The 25255-nt window shown below is 39.5% G+C and overlaps 1 protein-coding gene across 2 annotated transcripts in view; it reads left to right on the top strand.

Moving 5' to 3' along the window:
- The window catches only part of tax1bp1b (Tax1 (human T-cell leukemia virus type I) binding protein 1b), a 101253-nt gene extending 87468 nt beyond the window's left edge, over nucleotides 1-13785 (top strand). For both annotated transcript variants that reach the window (XM_043689537.1, XM_043689538.1), the window contains exons 17-18: nucleotides 12635-12726; nucleotides 12828-13785. In XM_043689537.1, coding sequence (XP_043545472.1) covers nucleotides 12635-12726; nucleotides 12828-13029 — 294 coding nt within the window. In that variant the 3' untranslated portion in view covers nucleotides 13030-13785. The remainder of the gene's footprint in view (nucleotides 1-12634; nucleotides 12727-12827) is intronic.
- Nucleotides 13786-25255: the final 11470 nt, after the last annotated feature.

The following is a 25255-nucleotide window of genomic DNA, read 5'->3' as shown; positions in this document are numbered from 1 at the left end:
TTGAAGAAGGAGGCCATCTGGGTTGTACGGTTTTGGAACTGGTCCTCCTGGGAGCAAATGCGGTGGAGACGAAGGAATTGGGAATATGGGATGGCGTTTTTACAGGGGGCAGGGTGGGAGGAGGTGTAGTCTAGGTAGCTGTGGGAGTCGGTCGGTTTATAGTAAATGTCCATGTTGATTCGGTCACTTGAGATAGAAATGGAAAGGTCTAGGAAGGGGAGGGAGGAGTCTGAGACGATCCAGGTAAATTTGAGGTCGGGGTGGAAGGTGTTGGTAAAGTGGATGAACTGTTCAACCTCCTCATGGGAGATAGTAAATGTCCATGTTGATTCGGTCAGCAAGGTATCAATGGGAGGGAAGGTTTTGTAACAGTCTGTATCACAAGTGACAAAGTGTTTGACAAAGTAATAGAATGAAAGGTTGAAGGGCTTATGCCCGAAACATCGATTCTCCTCCTTGTAGGATGCACCTGACCCGTGCTTTTCCAGCACCACAGTCTCTACTCTGTTCTCCAGCATATGCAGTCCTCACTTTCTCCTGCTACAAGTCATGTGTTTGGATTTACAAGAAGGCATTTAGTAAAGTGCCACATTTTAAAAATAAGGATGTTGCACAAGATGAGATCTGTAGTGATTGTAATGAAGTCTAGCATTTGGGCATTATAGTATGAGTTCAATGATTGGGGCTGTTAACTTGGTCCAGTCAGAGTGCCCTGGCTGACAAATAAATAGGAGTGTCAAAGATTTTGTTCACTCAGAGCTGACTCTGAGGAAGCTGGACGAGTGTCACATACTGTGCACATATAAATAAAGGGTGATTTGGTGACGGGAAACTGGCCACTCTCCTGGTAGGAGAAAGTGAGGACTGCAGATGCTGGGGATCAGAGCTTAAAAATGTGTTGCTGGAAAAGCGCAGCAGGTCAGGCAGCATCAAAGGAGAAGGAGAATTGACGTTTCGGGCATAAGCCCTTCTTCAGGAATGAGGAGGGTGTGCTAAGCAGGCTAAGAAGAGCTTATGACAACATTAAGAGGAAGCTGGAGAAATCTGCATTCACCCCTTGTGGTTGAAGGGTTCCTAAGCGGAAGATGAGTAGCTCTTCCTCCAGGCGTCGTGTTGCCATGGTCTGGCGATGGAGGAGGCCAAGGACCTGCACGTCCTTGGCGGAGTGGGAGGGGGAGTTAAAGTGTTCAGCCACGGGGCGGTTGGGTTGGTTGGTGCGGGTGTCCCAGAGGTGTTCACTGTACTGGTATCCAATATAATTGTCATCAGTTCTATCATTTTTGAACATGGTTCTCCTATTAGTAACTAGAACTTCGTTTCCTCCAAAAAAAACATCAATGCAAGTATTTTGCAATGGCAACTTAAGTTAGTGCCCTGGACAAATTCAAATGATTTGCAGAGTTCTATTGTTTGGAATTCTGCTATTCTGTTCACAGTGAGTACAGTGGTATCACGACCTGTTTCTCATTTAGTCTAGTTTGCTGCATTTAATTGCTATTAACCTTTGTAGGAGTTGAGCAGTGTTCAGACAGGCATGATTTCAAACCTAGGGTTCAGCATCTTAGGAAAGGAAAATGATTTTCACCTACCTGACTTTTAACCTCTCCTGTCTATTACTGCGTATAATTAGAGAAACTGTCACAACTTTCACACCACATTGAAAGATTAGAAATGTGCACTTTGTGATGTTACCTACCTTGGTGTTCATTCTGCATTTCTAATATGGCCATCCCTGGTGCATGTATTGCACATGACAAGCTCTTTTAGTCATCTGCTGCAGTTTAATTAGCACCATATTCATGCTGATCTGAGTATCTTTGATCCTCTTTGCCCTTCTGCAAACCCATGAGAAAGAGTTCTTGTGTCTTGTGCTCATTTGCTGACATAACTCAGCTTTTGTAATGAGACAGAGGGATTCTAATGTGTTCCAATAAGCAGATTGTCTGTGGGTCACCAGTAAAGATAATGGGATGTACGTCATGGACTTTACAGAATTTCAAGGGCTATGAAAAGCATGAAGCCACTTAGTGATTAAGGAATAATAATAAAAAAATTGTTTTCTTTGCTTTAAAAGATAATTTCGATGTAATTTAATCAGACTGTGCACCTAAAAATCAATCATCCTAATTATTTAATTTGTATTGGATTCAATAGATCAGACAACCAGCAGAATAATTTGTATTAGTTATGCATGCATCAACTGGATTCCCCTCATCTTGGAACTGCATTTTTGCCAGATTGAAATTGTAACTCCAATCCATAAAATGTTTTAATTTGCTTTACATGTCTTTGTTAAATTCTATATTCTCAGATATGATGGTTTATTGATTGCCAGTTTCTCTTTTATGTAATGTAGTTCGAAAAAGAGAGGCTGCTTTTTATTGTAACTAATTTCCACAGTAAGAACCATAAATGTGGCATATTTTCCTAATTTGAGAGACTGTTTTTTTGCTTAAGGTGCATTTGTATGGGATGACAAATAACCCCTAACCCTTTGAAGTTTAAAATGCGGAACTCCATATTGTGTATTATTTTCCGTAAAGATTTAAGAGTATAGTTTTGCAGATGAGAAGCATCAATTACATGGATAGGTTGGTGAAACTAGAATCTTATATTTAGAGAAGAGAAGTTTGGAAATAAATTTGCTAAAAGTGCCCAAAATCTGGGACATCTAGCCAGTCAATGAGAAACATTTTCCTATGGTAGAATCAGAGGGTTCGGTTTTAAGGTGATTAACAAAAGAACAAGAATTAACATTTTTCGCATTGAGTGTTTAACATCTGGAATACACAGCTGAGATTGAGGTGCGGTAGTTAATTGGTGCTTTCAAAAAGAAATGGGATAATTACCTGATGAGGGGAAGAAAAGTCAAGGCTGTGTGTAACAGCGGGGGAATTGGGCTTGCTGGGTCCTGCATGAAGAGTAGGCATGGTCACAGAGGGCCAAACAGCCTCTTCCTGTGCTGTAGCTACTTCTGTCACTCTGCAACTGCGGGTGAGGTTTTAGAAAATAAGTCATGACTTTTAGCAGGGTCAGAAAATAAAATGTATATAAGCAGCTAATATTCAATTTACCTAAAAAGCACATACTAAGTACTATGAGTAAGGAAAAAACTCCCCTCTTCAAGTTTGCTTTTACTTGAAGGACTTTGCCCTTGGTGTGTACATGACAACTCTGATTTGGTAGCTGTGATGTTTTTTACATTGTCATTTTTTTCCCTATTATTCCATTAATGTTCCCATCAAAGCTACTTATGTGACATTCCTGAAGAAGGGCCTGTGCCCGAAACGTCGAATCTCCTGTTCCCTGGATGCTGCCTGACCTGCTGTGCTGTTCCAGCAATAAAGTTTCAACTTTGATCTCCAGCATCTGCAGACCTCACTTTCTCCCTGACCTTGTTCATGACCAAGTTTCAAAGGGTTATTGTATCCTAAATACAATATCTAGTATCTAGTAGACATCAGGTTTATTTAATAGTGATAAATGCATAGAAAGATAGAAATTCTGATTGTATGTATGGCTTTTTGTGGGAGACAGATCCACACTTCTATCAACTTTTTTTGTTTCCTACCTTCTTTTCTGAATGGTGTGGCTCAGATATTTAAGGGTATATTTGCTCGTCCTGGATATCTCGCTCGCGCTCTCTTGCTCTCTCTCTCTCTCAATATCCAGACAGCCACTCCACAGCAACATGTATTCCTTCAGGGCATGTAAGTTTCCATGGCACTATTTCAAAGAAGGGAAGAGAAATCTGCTGTACTGGTGATACTGTTCCAAAAAGAATCTGATTATGTCCCCTGTAATTAACTCTGAGATCTTAATTACTTTTTCCGCATTGGACTGACTATACTTTGCCTTGTTGGCTGAGGTCGTGAAAGTAACTATAAATGCAAACCTTTCTTGTATAAAATGGATGAGTGAGCATTCAGACACCATCTGAATGGTGAAATGCAAGAATCTTGAGCTGCAGACATCATTGTGATTAAGTAAAAAATAAAAATCACATTGGAATTTATTAAAATGAGTGAGAATTTAACATTAAGAACATATAATTTTACAAATTAAAACTGATGAATTTACATTCGTGTTATCTGAAAATGTGTGCTCCTCCAAAATGTTTTTCACTGAAATGCTGTAAACATTTCTAATCAAATATCCCAAGCCAAATATTTATTCATACCGATTTTTTTAAACGGTGGGTGGATTGTTAGTAATTTGATGGGACGTATGAACTTAATGTAATTAACTCCTGATTATTAGTAATTTGTGATGATAATTATTAAATATATAGGCTTTCTACAAGAAGAGGAAATGCCAAGCTTTTCATTGGCTTTTGTTTTTGTAACAGTTGGGCCCCAGAGAACAGCCCATTAGCCCAATCAGCAAGATAAGACATGAGGATTTAAAAGGGTTTCACAACCATTAGAAATTATTATTTCCACAGCAGGTGCGATCATCTCGGAGCCCACAGCTCCCAAACCTTGTGTCACATCTCACACTTTGGGAAGTCCTAGTTAGCTATTTCCATATATCGAACTAGTTTTATTTTTAGATTAGATTAGATTACATTACAGTGTGGAAACAGGCCCTTCAGCCCAACAAGTCCACACCGACCCGCCGAAGCGCAACCCACCCACACCCCTACATTTACCCCTTACCTAACACTACGGGCAATTTAGCATGGCCAATTCACCTGACCTGCACATCTTTGGACTGTGGGAGGAAACCGGAACACCCGGAGGAAACCCACGCAGACACAGGGAGAACGTGCAAACTCCACACTGTCAGTTGCCTGAGGCGGGAATTGAACCCGGGTCTCCGGCGCTGTGAGGCAGCAGTGCTAACCACTGTGCCACCGTGCCATTCCCATTTTATTAATTTTTTTTTCCAGCATGCTAAATAAATGAGGACAAGCTGTGAATTGCTTTAGGTACAGTTGTGGAAGACTCATGAGTGAGTGGTGACATTTAACGTTTAGTTTTTTTATATACTGCAAGTCTGGGTCTCAGGATTCTATCTTGCTCATACTCATTCCATATTGCTGGTTTGGCATTCCAGTTCTCCTATTCAGGATAAAAATTGTGCATGTACAGTGTTCAACACCCAGATACTAAAATGTAAAGTGTGTGGATGACAGCAGAATCATTCTTCATTAACATTTACATTAAAGTTTTAAAAATATGCAGGTGAAACCCTAACTCTTTTTAATCCGGTAACTCAAAATTATTTTACAGCAACACTGAAGTTGCAGTGGGAATTTACTCCTGAGGGTTGAGATGGAGATTTTCTTGTTGCATTGTATTTTTTGCTCTTTGCAATACTTGTCTGTTTAAGGGCTGCATATGATCCATATATATGAGTTTCTCAGATGATGCTTTTTCAAATTGCAAGCAGATTTGGACACATCCTCCAGTGAGGCAGAATCGCCCTGACTGTTGATGGGAGCTGTGAGGCTGACTCTGCTGTCCATCAGCATTGTGATCCTCATCAGTGCCTGCTGCAGCTATTTATGTGCTGTTAGTGTTCATGAAATGAGAGCACTACTGACAGAACTGATGAGAGGAGCAGCCCAACTGGGCAATTTAGCTGATATGTCTGACTGCGCTGTGACATGTGTGACACGCTTGACTAGCATTACTGGGATATACAGATCACTCCGAGCTGACCGCTGGCAAGTGTAGTGCAGGGCTGAACAGTTTTTTTTCTTGTGAAGATCATGATTGACAGACTTTTCAGAATTGAAATTGACAGCTTTTCTGTTTTCTAGGTCTTTTTTATCCCATTTGAAATGTTGTTTTATTCTTATTCAGTTGTTTTGTTATGGGTTTTGGGCTCTAGTCATGTGCTGTGTGTTTCATAGACATTAATTTTTTTGTGGAGCATTGAAGCCATTGATCTGGATTAAATAGCCATTGAATCTTTTGGCTGTCAGTTTATTCATTTGAATTTTTGTTTCTTTAAATAAAATTCTCCAGTGATAAACATGAGCTTAAGGTGATTAAGGATTTGTGTGTCTGAATTCTAACCAAGATAATTATGTATTTGTACACTGCTGATTTTGGTGCATGTGCTTTATGGTAGCTTTGGGCCAATTCGGTAATCTGCTGCTGAGTACGTAGTGAATGATGGCAAAAGCAAGTTTCTCCTGTAACCTCCACATGAGGGTCAAAATGTACAAAAATAATGACTAAATTACATTCCATATCAACCCGTCAAAATCACTTGTGTCAGAAAAAAGATTTGTTTCTTGCTTTTTTCCTTTTTGATTAGTACTACTTTTTATAAAATGTCCTAAATTCCAGTTCTTAATTTAGATATCGCTATCACAGAAACATATATGTGGCTGCAGTACAGAGAATTGCTTCATAATTTTCTAAATGTGAGAAGTGGTAGAGAAATTAAGTAATTTTCTACTTCTACATTCCCAATCATGTAGTTAGCCACATTAAGTTTGGTAAAATATACTGATGCCATTAAATGTCTCAAACTTAACATAGAAGTAAAACAGTCTTAAAGGAAATTGTATTTCTGTAGTGTTTTTCACAGCCATTGGCTGTCCTAAACTGTCATAGTGAATTAAGTATTTTGTAGGTATAGTCGCTGTTATAAAGCAGGAAACCAGGCAGCCAGCTTTGAATTCTGAAGAAGGGTCACTTGAGCAAAACATTAACTCTGATTTCTCTCCACACATGCTGCCAGACCTGCTGAGCTTTTTGAGGAATTTCTGTTTTTGTTTCTGATTTATAGCATCCTCAGTTCTTTCAGTTTTTATTTAACCAGCTTTGTACACAAGGTTCAACAAATGGCAATGCAGGTACAGCCAGGCAGATGACTGATGACAAAGTGATGGATAAATGTTGGCATAAACTTCATGGACATCTCCCCATTTGTTTTTCTCGCTATGTTTAGATTAGATTAGATTACATTACAGTGTGGAAACAGGCCCTTCGGCCCAACAAGTCCACACTGATCCGCCGAAGCGCAACCCACCCATACCCCTACACTTACCCCTTACCTAACACTACGGGCAATTTAGCACGGCCAATTCACCTGACCTGCACATCTTTGGACTGTGGGAGGAAACTGGAGCACCCGGAGGAAACCCACGCAAACACGGGGAGAACGTGCAAACTCCACACAGACAGTCGCCTAAGGCGGGAAATGAACCTGGGTCTCTGGCGCTGTGAGGCAGTAGTGCTAGCCACTGTGCCACCGTGCCGCCCATGTCGCTGTCATGGGATCTTTTATGACAGCGAGATGGTACCTCATCCAGAAGACTTCCAGTAGTACAACATTGTCTCAGTATTCAACTTGAATTATGGGTTAAGTTTCTGGAGTGAAATGTGAACTTGCAAACTTCTAACATCATTACCACTGAACCAGCGCTGACAACTTTAATGCTATCTAATATACTAAAGCAAGCAGAAATAATTTTAGTTTTAAAACAATGATGCTTGAGATTGGTGTATAATCACTGGACGCTTTAGCCAGGAATTTTCTGAATTCTTTAGGATTCTGATGTCTCAACTCAATGGATGCCCTGAGTGCTCTATGCCAGGACCCAAGTTGGCAGAGCTATTTTCCTGGAAAGAGGCTCCTATTTGGCTATGTCTGCATTCAGTGCCCAGTTATGAATTTACATAATAACAGTAGGCTCTGAAGTCTGGAAGGCCAATCAGAGGCCAAATAGTATTGAAAGATTTTCAGCTCCACTATCAGCACTTGAATTATATGAGGAGCCACATGACCATGGGCCACAAATAGTGGGCATGAAGGCTAAAAGGGCAGGTGACAGTCGACAGGAGGTACCTTTCATAGTAATGACCAGTCTGCCTATAACAGTTCATTATCTACTTTGTGGCAATCATATATTTCATTTCTCCATCTAGTAGCCGTTGCTAATTATGTTCAGGCAGCCTTAACTTGTGCAGGTGTCACAAAATAGGGTGGAAATGTGAATCGCAAGGAAGAGGTAAAGAGGATTCAAGAGGATTTGAGCAGGTTGAGTGAATAAGCGCATAGTTAATGGAATGTAATGTAAAATTAAGTGCAGTTATCTATTTTGGAAAGAAGAGTCAAGATGCAGCGTATTTCTTGCCTGGTGTTAAATTGAGAAATGTTGATGCCCAAATGGACTTTGCTTGGCAGTCCTGTGTGTCATCTCTCAGTAATTTGCATACAGGGACACCAGTTAAAAAGGCAGATAGTATGTCAACCTTTATCAAAAGAAATTTGTGTAGAATCTTGGCGTGACTGCACACGTGCAGCTGCAAAGCTGAGGGAATGATGCAAGGCCTCATGGAGTAGTGTAGTTTTTATAACAATGTGATAGTTTTGTGATGATTATTAATGAGACTAGCCTTTTAACTTCAATTATTTAATAAATCTGAAATAAAACTCCCCAGGTTGCTATCATGGTCTTGAACTAGTAATCCCTTGACATTTGTCTGAACGTCTGGACTACGAATTTGAATTCTTGTTCCAGGAATGTCAAGCTAAATGCCATGCCTGTTGGACTGTTACACAACTGGACTTAGTGTGATGCAGCCCAGGTTTTTAAAATAAGTGTTTACAGAAGTTACGGATGTGCTAGTTGTAATCTTGCAAAACTCCTTTGTTCCAAAAAAGTGCCAGATGATTGGAAAATGCCCTTATTTAGCAAAAGGAAGGAGACGAGAAAAATGTCACTGCAGGCCAGCCAGCTGAACATCAGTTATTGGGAAAATGTTAGAATCTATTATGAAGGATGTAATAGGGCATTTGAATTATGTAAAATAATCAAGCAGAGTTAGCATGGCTTCAAAAAGGGGGTGTTGTGCCTGAGGTAGTTATTAGAATGTTTTGAGGAGATAACAAGCAGTTTAGATAAAAGAGAGGCAGTGCATGTAATATATTTGTATTTCCAGAAGTAATTTGAAGAGTTACCACACATTAGTAGACTACCGAAGGTAAGAATCCATGTGTTTGGAGTTAGTATAGTGGTATGTAAAGATGATCGCCAAACAGTTATGATAAGGGGGGCATTTTCAGGATGGCAACCAGTAATTTTTGGAGTGCCACAGGGATCAGTGCTGGGGCACAATATTTACAAAGATATATGAATGCTTGAATGATGAGAGCATTGCCAAGTTTGTGGATGACAAAAAAAAAGTGAGGAGGCAAGTAGTCAGGATAACACACAAAATCTGCAGAGGGATATAGGTGGTTTAAATGAGTGTCAAAACACTTCACAGATAGATTTTGACATGGGAAATTGTGAAGTTATGCACTTTGCCAGGAAGAATAGAGGATCTAAATATTAACAATGGAGAAAGACTGCAAACATCTACAGCATAATGATTTTGGAGTCCGTGTGCATAAATCTCAAAAGCTAGCATTCAGGTTCAGCAGCTAATAAGAAAGGCAAATGTTATTTTGGCCTACAAACAATGGAATATGAAAGTAGGGGCATATTGTAAAACTATACAAGGTACTATCACATCTGGAATAGTGTGAACAGTTTTGGTCCCAATAGCTCAGAAAAAATACGTTGTCATTGTGAGTCTTCTCTGGATTGCCTCCAATGTTGATTCCTAATGTGGAGGGATTTTCTAATAGGAAGAGGTTGAGCACTTTAGGCTTTTATTCCTTGAGAGGTGACCTTACTGAAACATAAAAGATGTTTAGGAGGCTTGACAAGGTAAATGCTGAGAGATTGTTTCCACTTGGGGGAGAATCTAGGACGAGAGGGTATATAATCTCAGAATAAGTAGTCACCAGTTAGGGCAGTACAGATTTAAAAATCACAACATCAGGTTATAGTACAACCAGTTTATTTGGAAGCACTAGCTTTCGGAGTGCTGCTCCTTCATAACAAAAGTTATAACAAAAGTTTACAGTGTGATGTAACTGAAATTATATATGGAAAAAGACTTGGATTGTTTGCTAAGTCTCTCATCTTTTAGAATGACCATATTGGTTTTGGTTCTTTCATATGTAAACCCCAGAACTATTTTTTTAAAGTTACATTCTCAAGTGAACTTTAACAATAGATGTCATGTCTGCTCAGATAATGCATTGAAGGTGTGAGGTGCCCTGTGTGAGGCTGTCTGTGCCACAGTGTTCAGACTGATTCTAATCTAAAAAAAGGGATTTACAGAATCTTACATAGATTCATACAGTTTTTGAGCAAAATAAAATGTAATTCTGCAGGTACAAATTCACCCCACAAAGTTGTGGGTACATGTGTAGGGTTGTGGTATGAGTATCTGTGAGTGTGTATATGAAGGTATATAAGTCCTTGAGAGGTGTGTGTGTGTGTGGGTGTGTGTTTATGAGAGAGGGTCTGTATGTATGTATGGGTCTGTAGGAGTGTGTGTGAGAGTGTATAGTGCAGTGGGGTCACATGTAGTGACATGAACCCAAGGTCCCAGTTGAGGCTATCCCCATGGGTACTGAACATGGCAGTCAACCTCTGCTCAGCCACTTTGCGTTGTTGCCTATCTCGAAATCCACCTTGGATGATGGTCACCCGAAGGTACAAGGTTGAATGTCCCAGACCGTTGAAGTGTTCTCAGATTGGGAGGGAACACTCCTGTCTGTCTGTCTGTTGTTCAGTGTCCATTCATCTGTTGCTGTAGCTTCTGCTCGGTCTTGCCAACGTACCATGCCTCAGGATATCCTTGCCTGCAATGTATGAGACAGACAATGTTGGCCGAGTCGCATGAGTATCTGCCGCGTACACTGTGAGGGCAGTGATGTGGAGGAATTACTTCTCTGATGTTAGTGAATTTGCAGAGTTTTTTTAACCACAGAGGGTAGGTCAATAGCTGTATTCAAGGCTGAGAAATTAGTGTGGTAATAGACGGTTATGTGGATAAGGCAGTAAAATAGAATTGAATATTATCGAATCAGTCATAATATTCAATGATCAATGATAATTGAATGGCAGATCAGACTTGATGGACTGAATGATCTCCTTCTGTTCCTACTTTTTATGGTTATTTAACATCCACACTGACAGTGATTTCAAACTTGGAAGAATGTGTGTAAGGACTGTTGGTGTGCTGTTTATCTCCTAATAAATATTTAATTGTTATGCGGGTTATTAAATTTTGAGTCATGTTACATTTGTAAGAGTAACTAACTAAGCATCAACTCTAATTTTTGAGTAACTTGTAGAATTCTTTGCCAACACCGAATGTTGTGTAAAAATTGTGAAATGGGCCTCAAGTAATAAACTACTTGTAAAATTCATTTACTTTGGAAATGTTATACGAACCCTGTAGATATTTGCAGGTTTTAACAAAACAAGTATATTACAAACATGGGCAGATCATGATGCTTTATTCAGGTTTAATGGCTTCAGTTGTTACTAAAGACTTTTGAGATTCTTGTATTGCTGTTAATGCTTACTTCTCTGAATATACCTGTTACAGTATCAACAGGCTTTAGTGACATCAACAGGCTACTCATGTTTTTTCTCATGGGTTGTTTCTTCACTCTCACTTGAGGCAAAATAAAGAGCATCTCATGTTAGCCAGTTTGAACAAAATATTTTCGATTAATCCTTCATTTTATAAACTTGTTGATATTGGAAAAAACATCCCTTCAACAACCTTTTTCCCTTCAACAAATTTAACTGCTCTTGTGACATTGCTGTTTTGTTTAAAAAAAAGGTTATGCTATCCAGTTTCTGCCCTTCTGAGATCATAGGACTTCACAACACCATTAGCGTGAGGTATATGTGGTAGTTCCTCCAAACAAGAATGACTCTTGCCCATGGCAAGAACTCAGGCATGGACTCTTTTCATATGTGGAGGCAATTGCACTGCAGCCGAAGGCTAAAGCATAGTTTTGACTGATTTTGGAAATTCTCCAGCTCCTACAGCTTGCCACAGTTGTATTGGAGGGATTTAGAGACGAATATCAGCCTGTTCTGTCATGTTCTGACTCCCTTTCCATGACTGTCAAGTCCTGTTGTGGGACCTGAACCTGGTGTTACTGGTCCAGAGGGAGGGATGTAACAAACCGCAAGACCAGAGTAAGATGTAATTCTTCATGGGAAATAATTTCAAATTAACATTTTAAAAATCTCTATCTAGATTTTTTAAAAATCCTTGCTCCAAAATTTAACCCTTGCTCAAAAAATGTTTGCATTGGAAGAGATTATTTTCAAACACCTTCAGAAATATGATCTAAAATCCTTCAGAAATATGATCTAAATGTGACATCCTGGAGTTCCAATTCTGTTTAATTGCAGTTAGGTATAATTAGGAGTTTACTGTGCCACATTATTTCAGTTCTAGAATGTGGGTTTACACAATTAATGTAACAGTGTGGAAAGGAAACTCACTCTGAAAGCAGTGTAAGATATTTCTGATAGAGACAAACCTGTTTTGAAACAGATAATTTGTAATTGATACTTATGCAGACCAAGGCAAAGCATTAGGAATTAAAGTTTTGATATATTAGTGTGACACTTGAGACTTTGTTTGGCAGTACTTCTATGTTAGATCTGGAGTGTGTCACTGCAATGTAGGGGTGCTGTTTTTGACTGGCCTTTTTTATAATTGCTATGTGATCACTTGCAAATAAAGTTCTTGAAATTATTGTCATTTCCTTGTTTAAGTGCTTAACATCTTCTTATTGACAGGATGAAGGAGAAGGTGGCTCACTGACAGGTATTTCTGATCCTCCAGGATTCCGGCTACAAGAACGAGGTGCTCACTTCTGCTTTAATTCAAGGCAAGTTGATTTCTTAGATTCTCAAGAATGTATTTTTCATGTAACTTTTTCCGTGTTTTTAAAAAAAAAATCATTAACATGCTTTGTTTTAAATTTTGTAGCCTTGACCTCCACAAGAAGTGCCCACTGTGTGATGTGGTATTTCCACCTAACTATGATCAGAGCAAATTTGAAGAGCATGTTGAAAGTCATTGGAAGGTGTGTCCCATGTGCAATGAACAATTTCCCCCAGACTGTGACCAGCGTGTATTTGAAAAACATGTCATGACACATTTTTCTGAAAACGTTCAGAGCTTTGATTAAATTACAAAGCCTATTGAAGTTCCTTGATCTGTAACTAAAATTAGTTGCATTGAATTTTAAAAATTTAGTTAGTACACTAGATATTGCTATTACTGAATGGCACCTTTAATACTGGCTGAACAAGTAGTTTTGCTTTATTCAAAACCATCTTTAATCTCATGCATACACCGCAGTGCATAAAAGTTATGTAAAAGCATGACTAATAGTGCAAGTACTGAAATGAATAGTTGCGGTAGAAAACAACCAAGTATATCTAATTTGAACACTATTTGCAATGTTATCACTCTGCCATGGATGATTATCTTAAAATTGATTGTAGTTTTACTTTAGAACATTAGGCAAAAGCACATTTCGGACATATAATCTATTATGGATCCTAAACTGTATAATGCTTCAGCCTTCAAACTGTGACTATATACAAATATTTGAATTTGTTTTAACAAGTTTGAGTACATATGATATCCTGACTTTTGAGTTTCATTCTGATGCTGTAAAAAAAAAAGTGTGCGCTTCTGGACAACAGTACCTGAATATATATCCTGTAAAATGTTCCACTTCCATTAAGCTGTTAGAAAATATCCTTCATTGTGAATTTGATATTTAATGTCCCTTTTCTGGTATACATTTTCTGAATAATTCCGCTATTATGTTAGATCTGAACGTTTATTTAAGTTTTGTTTGTCACTGGTGATTGTGTATCCAGCTTTATAAAGCAGTGGGACCTCTGTTTATAATAAAGATGAGTTCAGCTGTTGACAAATGTCTAATGTTAGTTTTTAGTAATCCTAAATATTAGAATGAAATTATTATTGTGGTTAAAATATGTTTGTCCCAACTCTGGCATGCAGGCTAATTCCTTTATAGCAGTTAACAACAGGTTACTGTTTCGCTAGTATTGCGATCTGATGTATTATGACGAGATGGAGTTTCTGACAGATGTATTTCTACATCTCTCTCCAAGGCAACTTTCTGAGGCTAAAGCAGATTGTCCATAGTCTCGGTGTTGTATCTGACCCTAATATTCATGCCACTGTTAAGACAACCTATTTCTATCTCTGTAACATTGTTCAATTCTACCCACCTGAGCTTACCTACTGAAATCTTCATCAATGACTTAGCTTTATGCTTGACACTCTTCAAGTTGGCCTCTCTCGGTGCCACCTCATGCTCCCACGAGGAGGTTAAACAGTTCATCAACTTCATAAAAACCTTCCACCCTGACCTTAAGTTCACCTGGACCATCTCAGACACCTCCCTTCCTGGACCTGTCTGTCTCCATTTCCAGTGACCAACTCAACATGGACATCAACTGACATCAACCTCAAACCTACCGACTCTCACAGCTACACAGACTACACCTCCTCCCAACCCCATCTTCCCCCCAGTAAAAATGCTATCCCTCACTCCCAATTCCTTGGCCTCTGCTGTATATGCTCCCAGGTGAATCAGTTCCACTCCAGGACATCCCAGGTGGCCTCCTATTTCAAAGGCTGCAATTTCCTCTCTCACATGACCAACAATGCCTTCCTGGGCATCTCTTCCACTTCCCGCATCTCCACCCTCGAACCCACCCCTCCAACCATAATAAGGATAGAATCCCTGGTCCTCAATTACACCCCACTAATCTCCAGCTACAGCACATTATCCTGCACCATTTCCACGACCTACAATCAGACCCCACCATCAGAGATATATTTCCCTCCCACCCCTATAGCATTCCGCAGAGACCTTTACCTCCACGATTCCCTTGTTAGGTCTACCTCCACCCCGCTCCCTCCATTTCCCCCATCACCTACCCTCGCCGCTGCAAGAGGTGTAAAACCTGTGCCCACACCCCCTCACTTCCATCCAAGGTCCCAAAGGATCCTTTTGCCACCCGGCAGGGATTTTCCTGCTCATCCAAACACCTCATCTGCTGTGTCCATTGCTCTTGGTGTGATCTTTTCTACATTGGGGAGACAGGGCGCCAACTCGCGGAACGTTTCAGAGAACACCTCTGGGGGACACACACCAACCAACCCCACCACCCAGTGGCTGCGAACTCCAACTCCCTCTCCCACTCCGCCAAGGACATGCAAGAGCTGGGCCTTCTCCACTGCCAAATCCAAGCCATCTGACGTTTGGAGGAAGAACGCCTCATCACCCTCCAACCACATGGCATCAACATCGATGTCACCAGCTCCCCACTCCGCGTCTTCCCCTTCCAATTCGGCCCCACCCTCTTGCCCTATTGAACTGTCCTACCTATCCATCTTCCTTCCTGCCTATCCATTCCACTCTGACCTATCACCATCACCCCTGGCAGCACCTACCTACTGCCTTCCCAGCTACCTTCCCCTCCAGCCCCACCCTCCTATTTATCTCTCAGCCCACTACCTCCACGCCCGCATTCCTGATGAAGGGCTTATTCCCGAAACATCGATTCTCCTGCTGCTTGGATGCTGCCTGGCCAGCTCTGATCTACAGCACCTCACTTTCTCCTCCACCCATGTAGTACCCCCTCTGTAAATTTGAGGTCATCCGAAACTCTGCTGACTTACCTGCAGTGGTTCCTAGTTAAGCAGCATCTTTGTTTTCAGATTCTCATCCTTGTTTGCCATTCCATCTCTGTCCTTATTCCCTTTCTCTGCTCCCCAACCGTTCAATTTCTCATCTCGTGGGCATATCCTCTATTTTAATTGGCCCACCAGTGGTGACTGTGTAATCAGCTGCCTGCCTAAGCTCCAGTGTTCCTCACAAACATCTCCAAATTGATATGACTGTTTAAACTGTACCTCCCTTTGAGCATAATTTTGGCCATCTGTCCTCGTATCTCCTTATGTGGCTCTGTCGTATTTTAAATATGTCAGCAGTTTATCAAAGCTCCTCTGAAATCCTTGCGATATTTCATGATATTGTTTAAAATGAAATGTTGCGGTGGTATTTAAAAATCTGAATTTAACTTGCCCCCATTACTGGGGCTGTTGCGTGAAAAGTCCCAAGACATTGAAAATGTAGATATCTGACTGTTAAGTCACTCAAAAGCAAACCATTTTTCCTCCTGATAATCCCTTAGAATTTAATGAACACCACAATCCACTTGGAAACAATTGCTTTTATTCTACATTATACTGATTCATTTATAAACTTATACACTCCTCAACAATATTTAAATGCAATAGGAAACTGTTAATGCCATTTTGATCTCATGTTGATAAATATCCTTGAGTGATTTTAAAAATACGGCTCTAGTAGAGGGTTATTGAAATCTACGGCATCTTGCAACCAGCCACAAGTTAGCATTTGGCATCAGGTGGTAGAAGAAATTAATTCATGGAAGTCAGTAGTGAATATGAAGCCTACTTTAATTGATATAAATTAAATAAACCAATAACACAAAAGTATAAATTTTAGTACACTGTGAAATTGGACTATAAAACACTTGGCAATAAACAAGATATGGAGTGGATCGGCTGATGTAAATTTGATGCATAAAAGTAGCAGGTTACGCACTGAAACTAAAAGCTGGAATATACACAGTACTACATTTGTCAATGAACGGAGAAAACCAAAAATTCAATTTTCTTTGAAATTGCCAGCATAGATAATGATAATCCTTTTTATTTTAAGCAATCTGGAAAAAGTGCAAGCCAGGCGAAAACAGAGTAAGAGGGTGCTGCCACACCAACCCAATCCCTCGACTAGCTTCTTCCCCAAGTGTTACAGAGCCTGCAGTAGCTGCATCAGTTTGTACAGCTACCTGTGGACTCGCCCTGAGAATAGAAGAGAGTCACCCTCATTTGTGAGGGACTGCCAATGAAAATTTTAAGCATTAAAATAGTAACTTCTGAAAATATTTGTACAGGGCACAATTCAAAACTCGTTTCTAGTTTTGAATGAGACATCAAGGCCATGCTGAGTAGAGAGCATTTATTTAACGTGAATCTAAAAATAAAAATCTCTGATTTAGGAGAGACTTGAGATCCCGGGAATGCAACTAATTAAAAGTCACAACTCAAATCCCCTTTGATAAAAGTTGCTGTTTCATACAGAGGTGTTGATTTACTGCATGTCTTGAAAAGACAGCTACACAGTTCCTAGGAAGGACAGATATCAATGGGTACATAAGGTAGGTGGAATATTAAATACTCTAGTTTCAGACTCCAGGCCTTCCTTTGATTGCCTGAAGTTGCTGGAGGGGAATTTTCTAAATTTTTCCCTACGTCGTCCATCCACCTTTTCCTTTCCCAAAGGGAAGATACTGTTTAATGGTTATGGGATGGGATGGGGAAGACCAAGAGTGCACATTGCTTACATATGTGGCTAGTGGCCATAACCTTTGATTCCTTTACTGATTTTTTAAAAAAATCCAGTCTATTTAAGCCTGGAATATACTTAATGACCCACACTCAACAGCTCTCTTTGACGATTATCTCTTCAAGCCTCACATTGTCAGTAATTTGTTTTCTTTTTAAACCAATAGAATACAGGTGCACATTCTGAAGTTTTGAAATCAAAAGGCTATCATCTGTTAAACCTAATTTGTGTTTTAAAAATAAAGACGTGGAAAGTGTCCTGGGGGCAGGGGCAAGGTTCTGTATCTGCTTTGCTCCTGAGATACAGATGTGGTAGCATTGATTGAAGTATTGTGGCATCTGTCTGTAACAGGAATGAGAATGTTTACATGTGTAAATGAGGCCCCAGCACTTGCTTCACCTCTTGGGAATTAATAGCACATAATGGAGTACATGTGTGAAGGCCAATTTCATCGAAGTGATGTGGCGCACACAGAAGCTATATACTCTCTGTACAACTTTTAAAATCCAGTTATGATGAAAGACAGTTTGCAACTCTCTTGCTTAATGTATGTTCTTGAGTTAATAGAATATACACAATAGGAAATTAAAAGCAGCCCAGTCTCTTTCTCTCTCATATATATGTGGAAAAATCTAGGTGACCTCTTATTCAAAAGATAACTTGGACAAAAACTGATATTTCAAAAAAAATGTAATATGTTTGTTATAGATGAAAAGACGAGGCTTCTGAATCTCGCTTTAATACTGATGAGTCCTGGGAAAAATATACGTCTAAATTTTGACTAAAGATTCTGCAGTTTACACTGTCATTCCCCCGATATTATGACTGCAAATAAGACTGCTCAATTTGTTACAATTTGGGTAGAAAACTGTTTTGTTCAGCATAGCCGAAGACTGAGACCACAGATGTTTAAAGGAATAAAGCTACTACATATGTATACGTGCACAATATATGCTCCAACATTCAGGATTAACGAGCTAACAATTAAACTGCAGTCTAAAGACTGTATTTTAAATGGTTGATTAAAACTCTATGTTCTTTTGCATAGAACTTTAATTTTTCACTTTCCTTGTGGGGGGGAAAAGCATCCTTAGGAACACCAACAAAACCTCTCACTGACGCATACAGACTGAGGCTGGAAGCACTGGAAGAGGAGTGCTCACCAATTCAAATCGGAACTGTACAACGGGGAAGAAAATGGCTTTGAGTGCACGTGGGTGGAGTAAGTCATTCAACCTGCTGCAACCACTGATCGTAGCACTTCTAGGGGTAAAATGTAATGACAGAAATGGGAGAAATGCATAACACCAGCTATTCCTGGAGCATGTGGGAGAAAAGTGGTAAGGTTTTGATGGGTTTCAGAGCGAATGAATGGAAGACAATTTTGCATGCAATACTCTTAGTGGCAGAGCATTAGCATTGTGAGGAGATGAGTGCATTGTCGGAGATAATGTGAGAAATCAGAGGTTATTGCCTTTCCTGCGGCAGTGCTGGCTATTCCTCTGTAGGCTTGAGACAGCATTAACCGGTGACCTCCAACTAGGATAACAAGGCATGCCGTCTTCTGCTCTGGCCCAGATTGGAGAAACACAGTGCCTTCTTCCCCATCTCCAGCATGTTCCTTGACTGAACGTGGCAGCTTTGAAATGCCAGTCTTTGGGTGCACAGTGACCTGTCAACAGATGCCAATCTCTTGGCAGATATCTGCTGAGTGGTGAGTTGCTGTGGGAACACAGTGAGCCATAGAGTTATACAGCGTGGAAACAGACCATTCAGTCCAACTTGTCCAAGCTGACTGGATATCCCAAACTTATTTAGTCCCATTTAACTAAACTCTATCTGTCACTCCTTGACCTGTCTGATCAAGGTACTATTGTACTCAGAGATAACCTTCTTCACTGTCCAAAACATCACTAATTTACTACACTAATCTGCAAATTTACTGACCACACCTCCCATGTCCATATCCAAATCATTTATATAAATGATAAAAAACAGTGGACCTAGCACTAATCACAATGGCTCAGTGGTTAGCACTGCTGCCTGACAGTGCCAACGACCTGGGTTTGATTCCAGCCTCTGGCAACTGTCTGTTTGGAGTTTCCTTCCACAATCCAAAGACGTGCACGTAAAGTGAATTGGCTATGCTAAATTGCCCATAGTGTTCAGGGATGTTTAGGTTAGGTGCATTAGTCAGGGGTAAATGTAGAGTAATAGAGTAGGGGAATGGGTCTGAATAGGTTACTCTTTAGTGTGTCGGTGTAGTTCTTGGGCCAAATGGCTTGTTTCCACACTGTAGGGACTCTATGATAATCCTTGTGGTACACAACTGGTCACAAGCCTCCAGTCTGAAAAGTAACCTTCACTGTCCTTTTATATCTTCAAGTCAATTTTGTATCCAATTGGCTAAATCCCATGGATATTACGTAACCTAACCCTGCTAACCAGTCTACCATATGAAACCTTGTCAAATGCCTTGCTGACGTGCATTTGGACAATGTCTACCACTGTTGCTTTCAATCTTGGTCAATTCTTCAAACAACCTCAATCAAGATAGTGAGACATGATTTCCCCCACACGAAACTATTGGTTATATGTATCTTGTAGCATATCGCTCTGCAAGCTTGGGATAGGGTGAGAACACAGGCCTCCACAGCCTAATCAGTCCTTGCCTTTCCAAATGCATGCAAATCCTGTCCCTCATAATCCACTCCAACAACTTAACCACCACTGGCAACAGGCTCATCAGTCTACCTTTTCCTTACCACCTTTCTTAAATAGTAGCATTACATTAGCCAAGCTTCTGGCACCTCACCTGTGGCTATCAATGATAAAATATCTCAGCAAGTGGTCTGCAATCACTTCCCTAGCTTCCTACAAAGTTCTGGGATACACCTGATCAGGTCCTGGGGATTTATCCAGACAGCCACATCATAAAAAAAGCCATAAGGGTGCGGGAAGTAATTAATGTGAATTTGGAAAGTCATAGCTGACGTGGTGAGAAAAATCTACAAGGCCTCATAGTGGAAAACCTTCCAAATGACGCGCAATTCAGACCTACCCAAAAAATGTATTTCAGCCCTGTGTTCAAACTTTAGACATAATGATTAATGTTGGTTCATTAGCTCAATTGATGTCCAGAGTGTGATACAGAATAATACCAACAGGATGTCTTTATCCTTTTAATGGCTGTGGAGACCTGTGATCTCACCCTTCCCCCGGCTTACAGAGCAATGTGCTTTAAGATACATGTACCTAATTACCCCGTCTCTCTCTATAATGGAGAGAGATGCTTGTGCTCCTTTGTGGACAGTGGCTAAATACAATCATTAAGAGAATGTAGATATCAAATTCCAAGATCATCACAGAATTGTTACAGTATAACTAGATGCCATTTAGCCATATGCTTGAACCAGTTTTATTACCTCGTGCCCATCTCCTGCTTTTCTACCATACAAATAATCACCGATATCATCTTGTATGCTTCAATTTAATTGCATTTCCAGGCACAGCAATATATATATATTCTAACAACATGCTGTGAGAATTTTTTCTCACACATCATCCTTCTTTCATTTACACATCATTAAATCTATGCATTTTCATTCTTTTTTGTACGGGGCACATAAGTAATTATAAACAAATTTGTGTCCACCAAGCTTCTCATGATCGACTATTCATTCACTTGTTCTGGATCTAATTATATATATTTATAAATAAAAAAAAATCCAGAATAAGACAACAGCAAAACAATATTCTGTACAAAAGAAAAACCACAATTTTTCATCGTACTCATTCCATTAGACATGGTAGGAAATAAATAAGCAGTTCTAAACAAAACATGGTATTTGCTGGGGAAAATCAATGTTTCTATCTTTCAATGTGGATGTTGCTAACTTTTGCTCCACAATTCCTCTGTTTAGAAATTGGAAATCATTGTCTTTATTTTGTGAACAAAAAAGCACTGGTGCAAAAAGTGCCTGGCAGCCACTCCCAACAGTCATTGGGTCCTTTAGATATTTAAGTGAGGAACCCAAGACGTGTTTAAGTTTCCACCAACACAATTTTGATTGTGATGAATAAGCAGCCTTGGAACATCCTTGCTCTGGATTCATAAGCTGCCTGTGCTAAGTAGCAACCACCAGCTAAAGGTAGTTTTACTAAATGTTTTCACCTTTCTCTTTGAGCCAGAGGCTTAGGAATGCGCTCCTGGTTGCACACTCTGCAGGATCAGCTGTCAGCACCTCCAGGATTTGCTTCACAACATACAAGCTACCGGGTACAAAATATTGGTTCATTAAATGAAAGCCTAAGGATCAGTTGTGAGCGAGTCTTGTGTCTCCTGCTTTGAGCACAATGTCTCTGCAGAGCCAAGACCCTGCGGGGACACCCTCCATTCCTTCTAATTTCCACCAGGGCTCTGATCTCCAGTCTCTCTCTATTTCCTTCTTGTAGCCTGATGCCAAGGGTGACCAATTCTTATGAAATAATATAGGAAGCACACTGACCAGCTTTTGGGGATGGGAGTGTTCAGAATGCATAATTCACCATTAGTTAGCAGGTATGTTCCCAAAAAATGGCATATGGAGATTCCTAGGTTCAACCTTGCAATTGTGCAAGATATATAACAGTCAAAATAAGGGACTATACCTGAAAATGTAAGACAGTTGGTCACCATGCTGTCGACCTGTTCAACAGCCTGTGACCTAGAAAATGTTAGCTGTGTTCTGACTTAAAATTCAGCTGGAAATAAACTAAATCTGTTTCTGTAAGTTTCCTGGCTTCACAAAGGGTCTCTCCTTTCCCTTAAGTTTAAATCCAGCCCTCTTCTTGATAATTGGCCAAGATAAATTTATTTCCCATTTAATTTGTCATCCTGGCTTTATTTTCATACACAAAGCTTGCATCTGTTTCTGGCCAATGCTTCTAAATTCTGAGGTATCGTATGTTTGCTTTATTACCTTTGGTCTCTAACTCTACATTATATCATTTTTGAGATTTAATATTTTGCTATTGGGTTGATAACCACTGGTGCACATTCAGTACAGCAATTTTGTGACTTGGGGTCAAAATATTTCGAGAATGCCTTAAGGCATTTCATGGCATTAAAAGGTGCCATATAAATACAAATCATTGTTCTTGTCTACTTTAATCCAAACTACACTTATATCATTACATTTTCCCTTGTTACCTATTGATTTTTAAATCTATATGTTTAAAACATTATTTCTCAGCTTCCTACTCTTTTTGTGATGGTGTTTATTGAATTTTTGTACTTCTTCAAATTGTAAATATTATTTGGATTTTCCTACCAGAATGCCACACCTAAATCCAGAAAGTACAACAATGATCCAGACATAGAACAGTTATTACATTGAAGAAACTATTTTCCCATTGTGTTGAGACATAAACTACAGGAAAAATAAGGAATAAACATTCTGATCTGGCATAGTATTCAACTCTAATGAGTGTCTAAGGCCATCTTGAGATTCACACTGATCAATATTTCTGGAACTCCTATCAAGGAAGCTTAAAAACAATCCTAAGAAACTTTTAAACATTTGATGGGATGGCATGGTGGACTCAGTGGTTAACACTGTTGCCTCTCAGCACCAGGGACCTAGGTGATTCCAGCCTCGGGTGACTGTGGAGTTTGCACATTCTCCCAGTGTCTGCGTGGGTTTCTTCCGGATGCTCCAGTTTCCTTCCACAGTCCAAAGATGTGCAGGTGAATTGGCCATGCTAAATCGCCCATAGTGTTCAGGATGTGTAGGTTAGGTGCATTAGTCATGGGAAATGTAGGGGAATGGGCCTGGGTGGGATACTCTTTGGAGGGGTGGTATGGGCCCGTTGAGTCTAATGGCCTGTTTCCACACTGTCGGGATTAAAAAGCGTTAAAAGTTCACTGTTAAAAAGTGAACTCACCTTTTAATTCTAGTGAGGTTCTGTATACATGGCTAGCATAAATTCATGTTTCCATTTTACTTGATCAGATTCAGAATTGTCAATATCATTCCATCTTAAAGCACATAATAGTGTCAAACTTGTAGCATGATAATACTCTTTTCACTTCATTGGTATCACTTTAATGTAGATTTGCTAGTCTATTCTGCTTAAGGTCATGTGCAAATCCATTACAATTTGTCCCTTTCATTTTCATGATTCACCTACCCATTCTGTTGTTCTTCATTGAGGCTATGAATATTAAAGTTTCCCGGTTTACAACATTTCATACTCCATGTATTTTCAAATCATTATTAATTTTTTTACTTGCAGGAGTTTATGATTTTCTTCTGCTCAGATCCTATACACTGTTTGTAGTAACATGTCATTGCCATTCTGTGAAGTTTTACAGTCAATGTATCTCATTTTAAACAGCTCTAGTACCTTTCTGATTTGAATGTTGGTTTATCTATTGAGAGAACTAATCAAGACATTTGATTACAATAATCGAAAAATACTGCAATTTTAAAATGAAAGCTGAAAGGTGAACTTGCTTTGAGTTTCAAAATAGGAAAACTACACCCATTATTAAAGTAAGGGAGATTATTTGAATGAGATAAGAGTGTGTATTGGTTAATACTTGTTTGTAGGATTATTTACTTTACCTGTAATTCCTTTTCTATACATTTTATAAGGAAATTTGCTTGTTTTTAACTGAAAGTCTGTACCGTGAAAGAGCAACATTGGACCTACATTGTAGGAGATAAATGGTATGATTATCCAAATTCATTTTGATGAAAGTTTGAGGGGAAGATTTGTTCTGAACGGTAACAAAAACCTGCAATAATAAATTGACAGCTTGTTTTACATTCTGATCCTTAATTTCAATGGAAAACAAAAGGAGATGGAGTATAAAATAGATTGCCAATTCACCATCATCTTATTCAAGTTAATGCTCTACATCTGTAATGATATGGGTTTTTTTTGCCAAAACTAGTCATTTGCTTCAGTTTCGGTTCTATTTGGTATAAAATTAATCAAAACCACAGAATTGGAACCGGGTATGAAATGTGAATCTAAATTCAAAACAATGCAGATTAGGACAATTTGAATTTAGATGACACAGAATACTCAAGGTGTTTTAAACAGAATACTCCTACACTTACGAAAACTGTTGAAAAAATGTGAAGGTTTGGCTTGGAGATTTGAAACCAGTTCTAAATTCAAAGTCCAATGCCCTGACTGCCCAATTCAGGACTTTAAGGAGGTTCTTAAGAAACTGATATAAGCAAAGCTTTTGTTCACTTCAACAATTTAGGTTCAATTCAATACAAGCTAATAGGATCAAAACAAGTCTCTCATGGGTCCTGGATAAGAGTCTTAATCATTTTTCTGGGGAGTTGGGCTGACTGTATAAAACAGGTCATAACTGGCATTCTCACACAAGTTGGGCTAAAGTGATTGAGAAATGAAGTAAATGCTGTACTGTGCTCCTGACTGAGAATAAAAGACATTACTGGGCAGAGTAGAGGTAGCTTCACACTGCATCTGGCTATAAAATAGCTGATGTGCAACCTGTTGCAATGGTAAACATTCAGTGTTCTGAAGGGTCACTTAACTTGAAACATGAACTCTGATTTCCCTCCACAGATGCTACCTGACCTGCTGAGCTGTTCCTGTAATTTGTTTTTTTTGTGAAATAATTCCAAATGTCTTTTCCAATATTACTCATAATGAATTGCTAGGTTTGTTGAGGTTCAATAGCTGTGCCCAGATAGCTTGGCTGAGAGCTGGTTCTTAAAAAGCGATACATTTCTTCCACATTTTGAGTCGGAAAGGAGCCTTCTCAAAATATCTGCATACTTTCTTTTCCTTGGCAGAATTAGCAAACTGTAAGTGCAGGTGCTAACAATATATTCTGGCAAACTGGAACTATAACCCTTAGTTACACATCTCTGAAAGTAGAAGATAGCCATCGAGTCGGAGG

The sequence above is a fragment of the Chiloscyllium plagiosum genome, chromosome 5 (genome assembly GCF_004010195.1).
Source record: "Chiloscyllium plagiosum isolate BGI_BamShark_2017 chromosome 5, ASM401019v2, whole genome shotgun sequence".
Classification (NCBI taxonomy): Eukaryota; Metazoa; Chordata; class Chondrichthyes; order Orectolobiformes; family Hemiscylliidae; genus Chiloscyllium; species Chiloscyllium plagiosum.
Note: the sequence above shows the minus strand (reverse complement) of the source record. Positions and strands in the feature narration are given on the sequence as shown.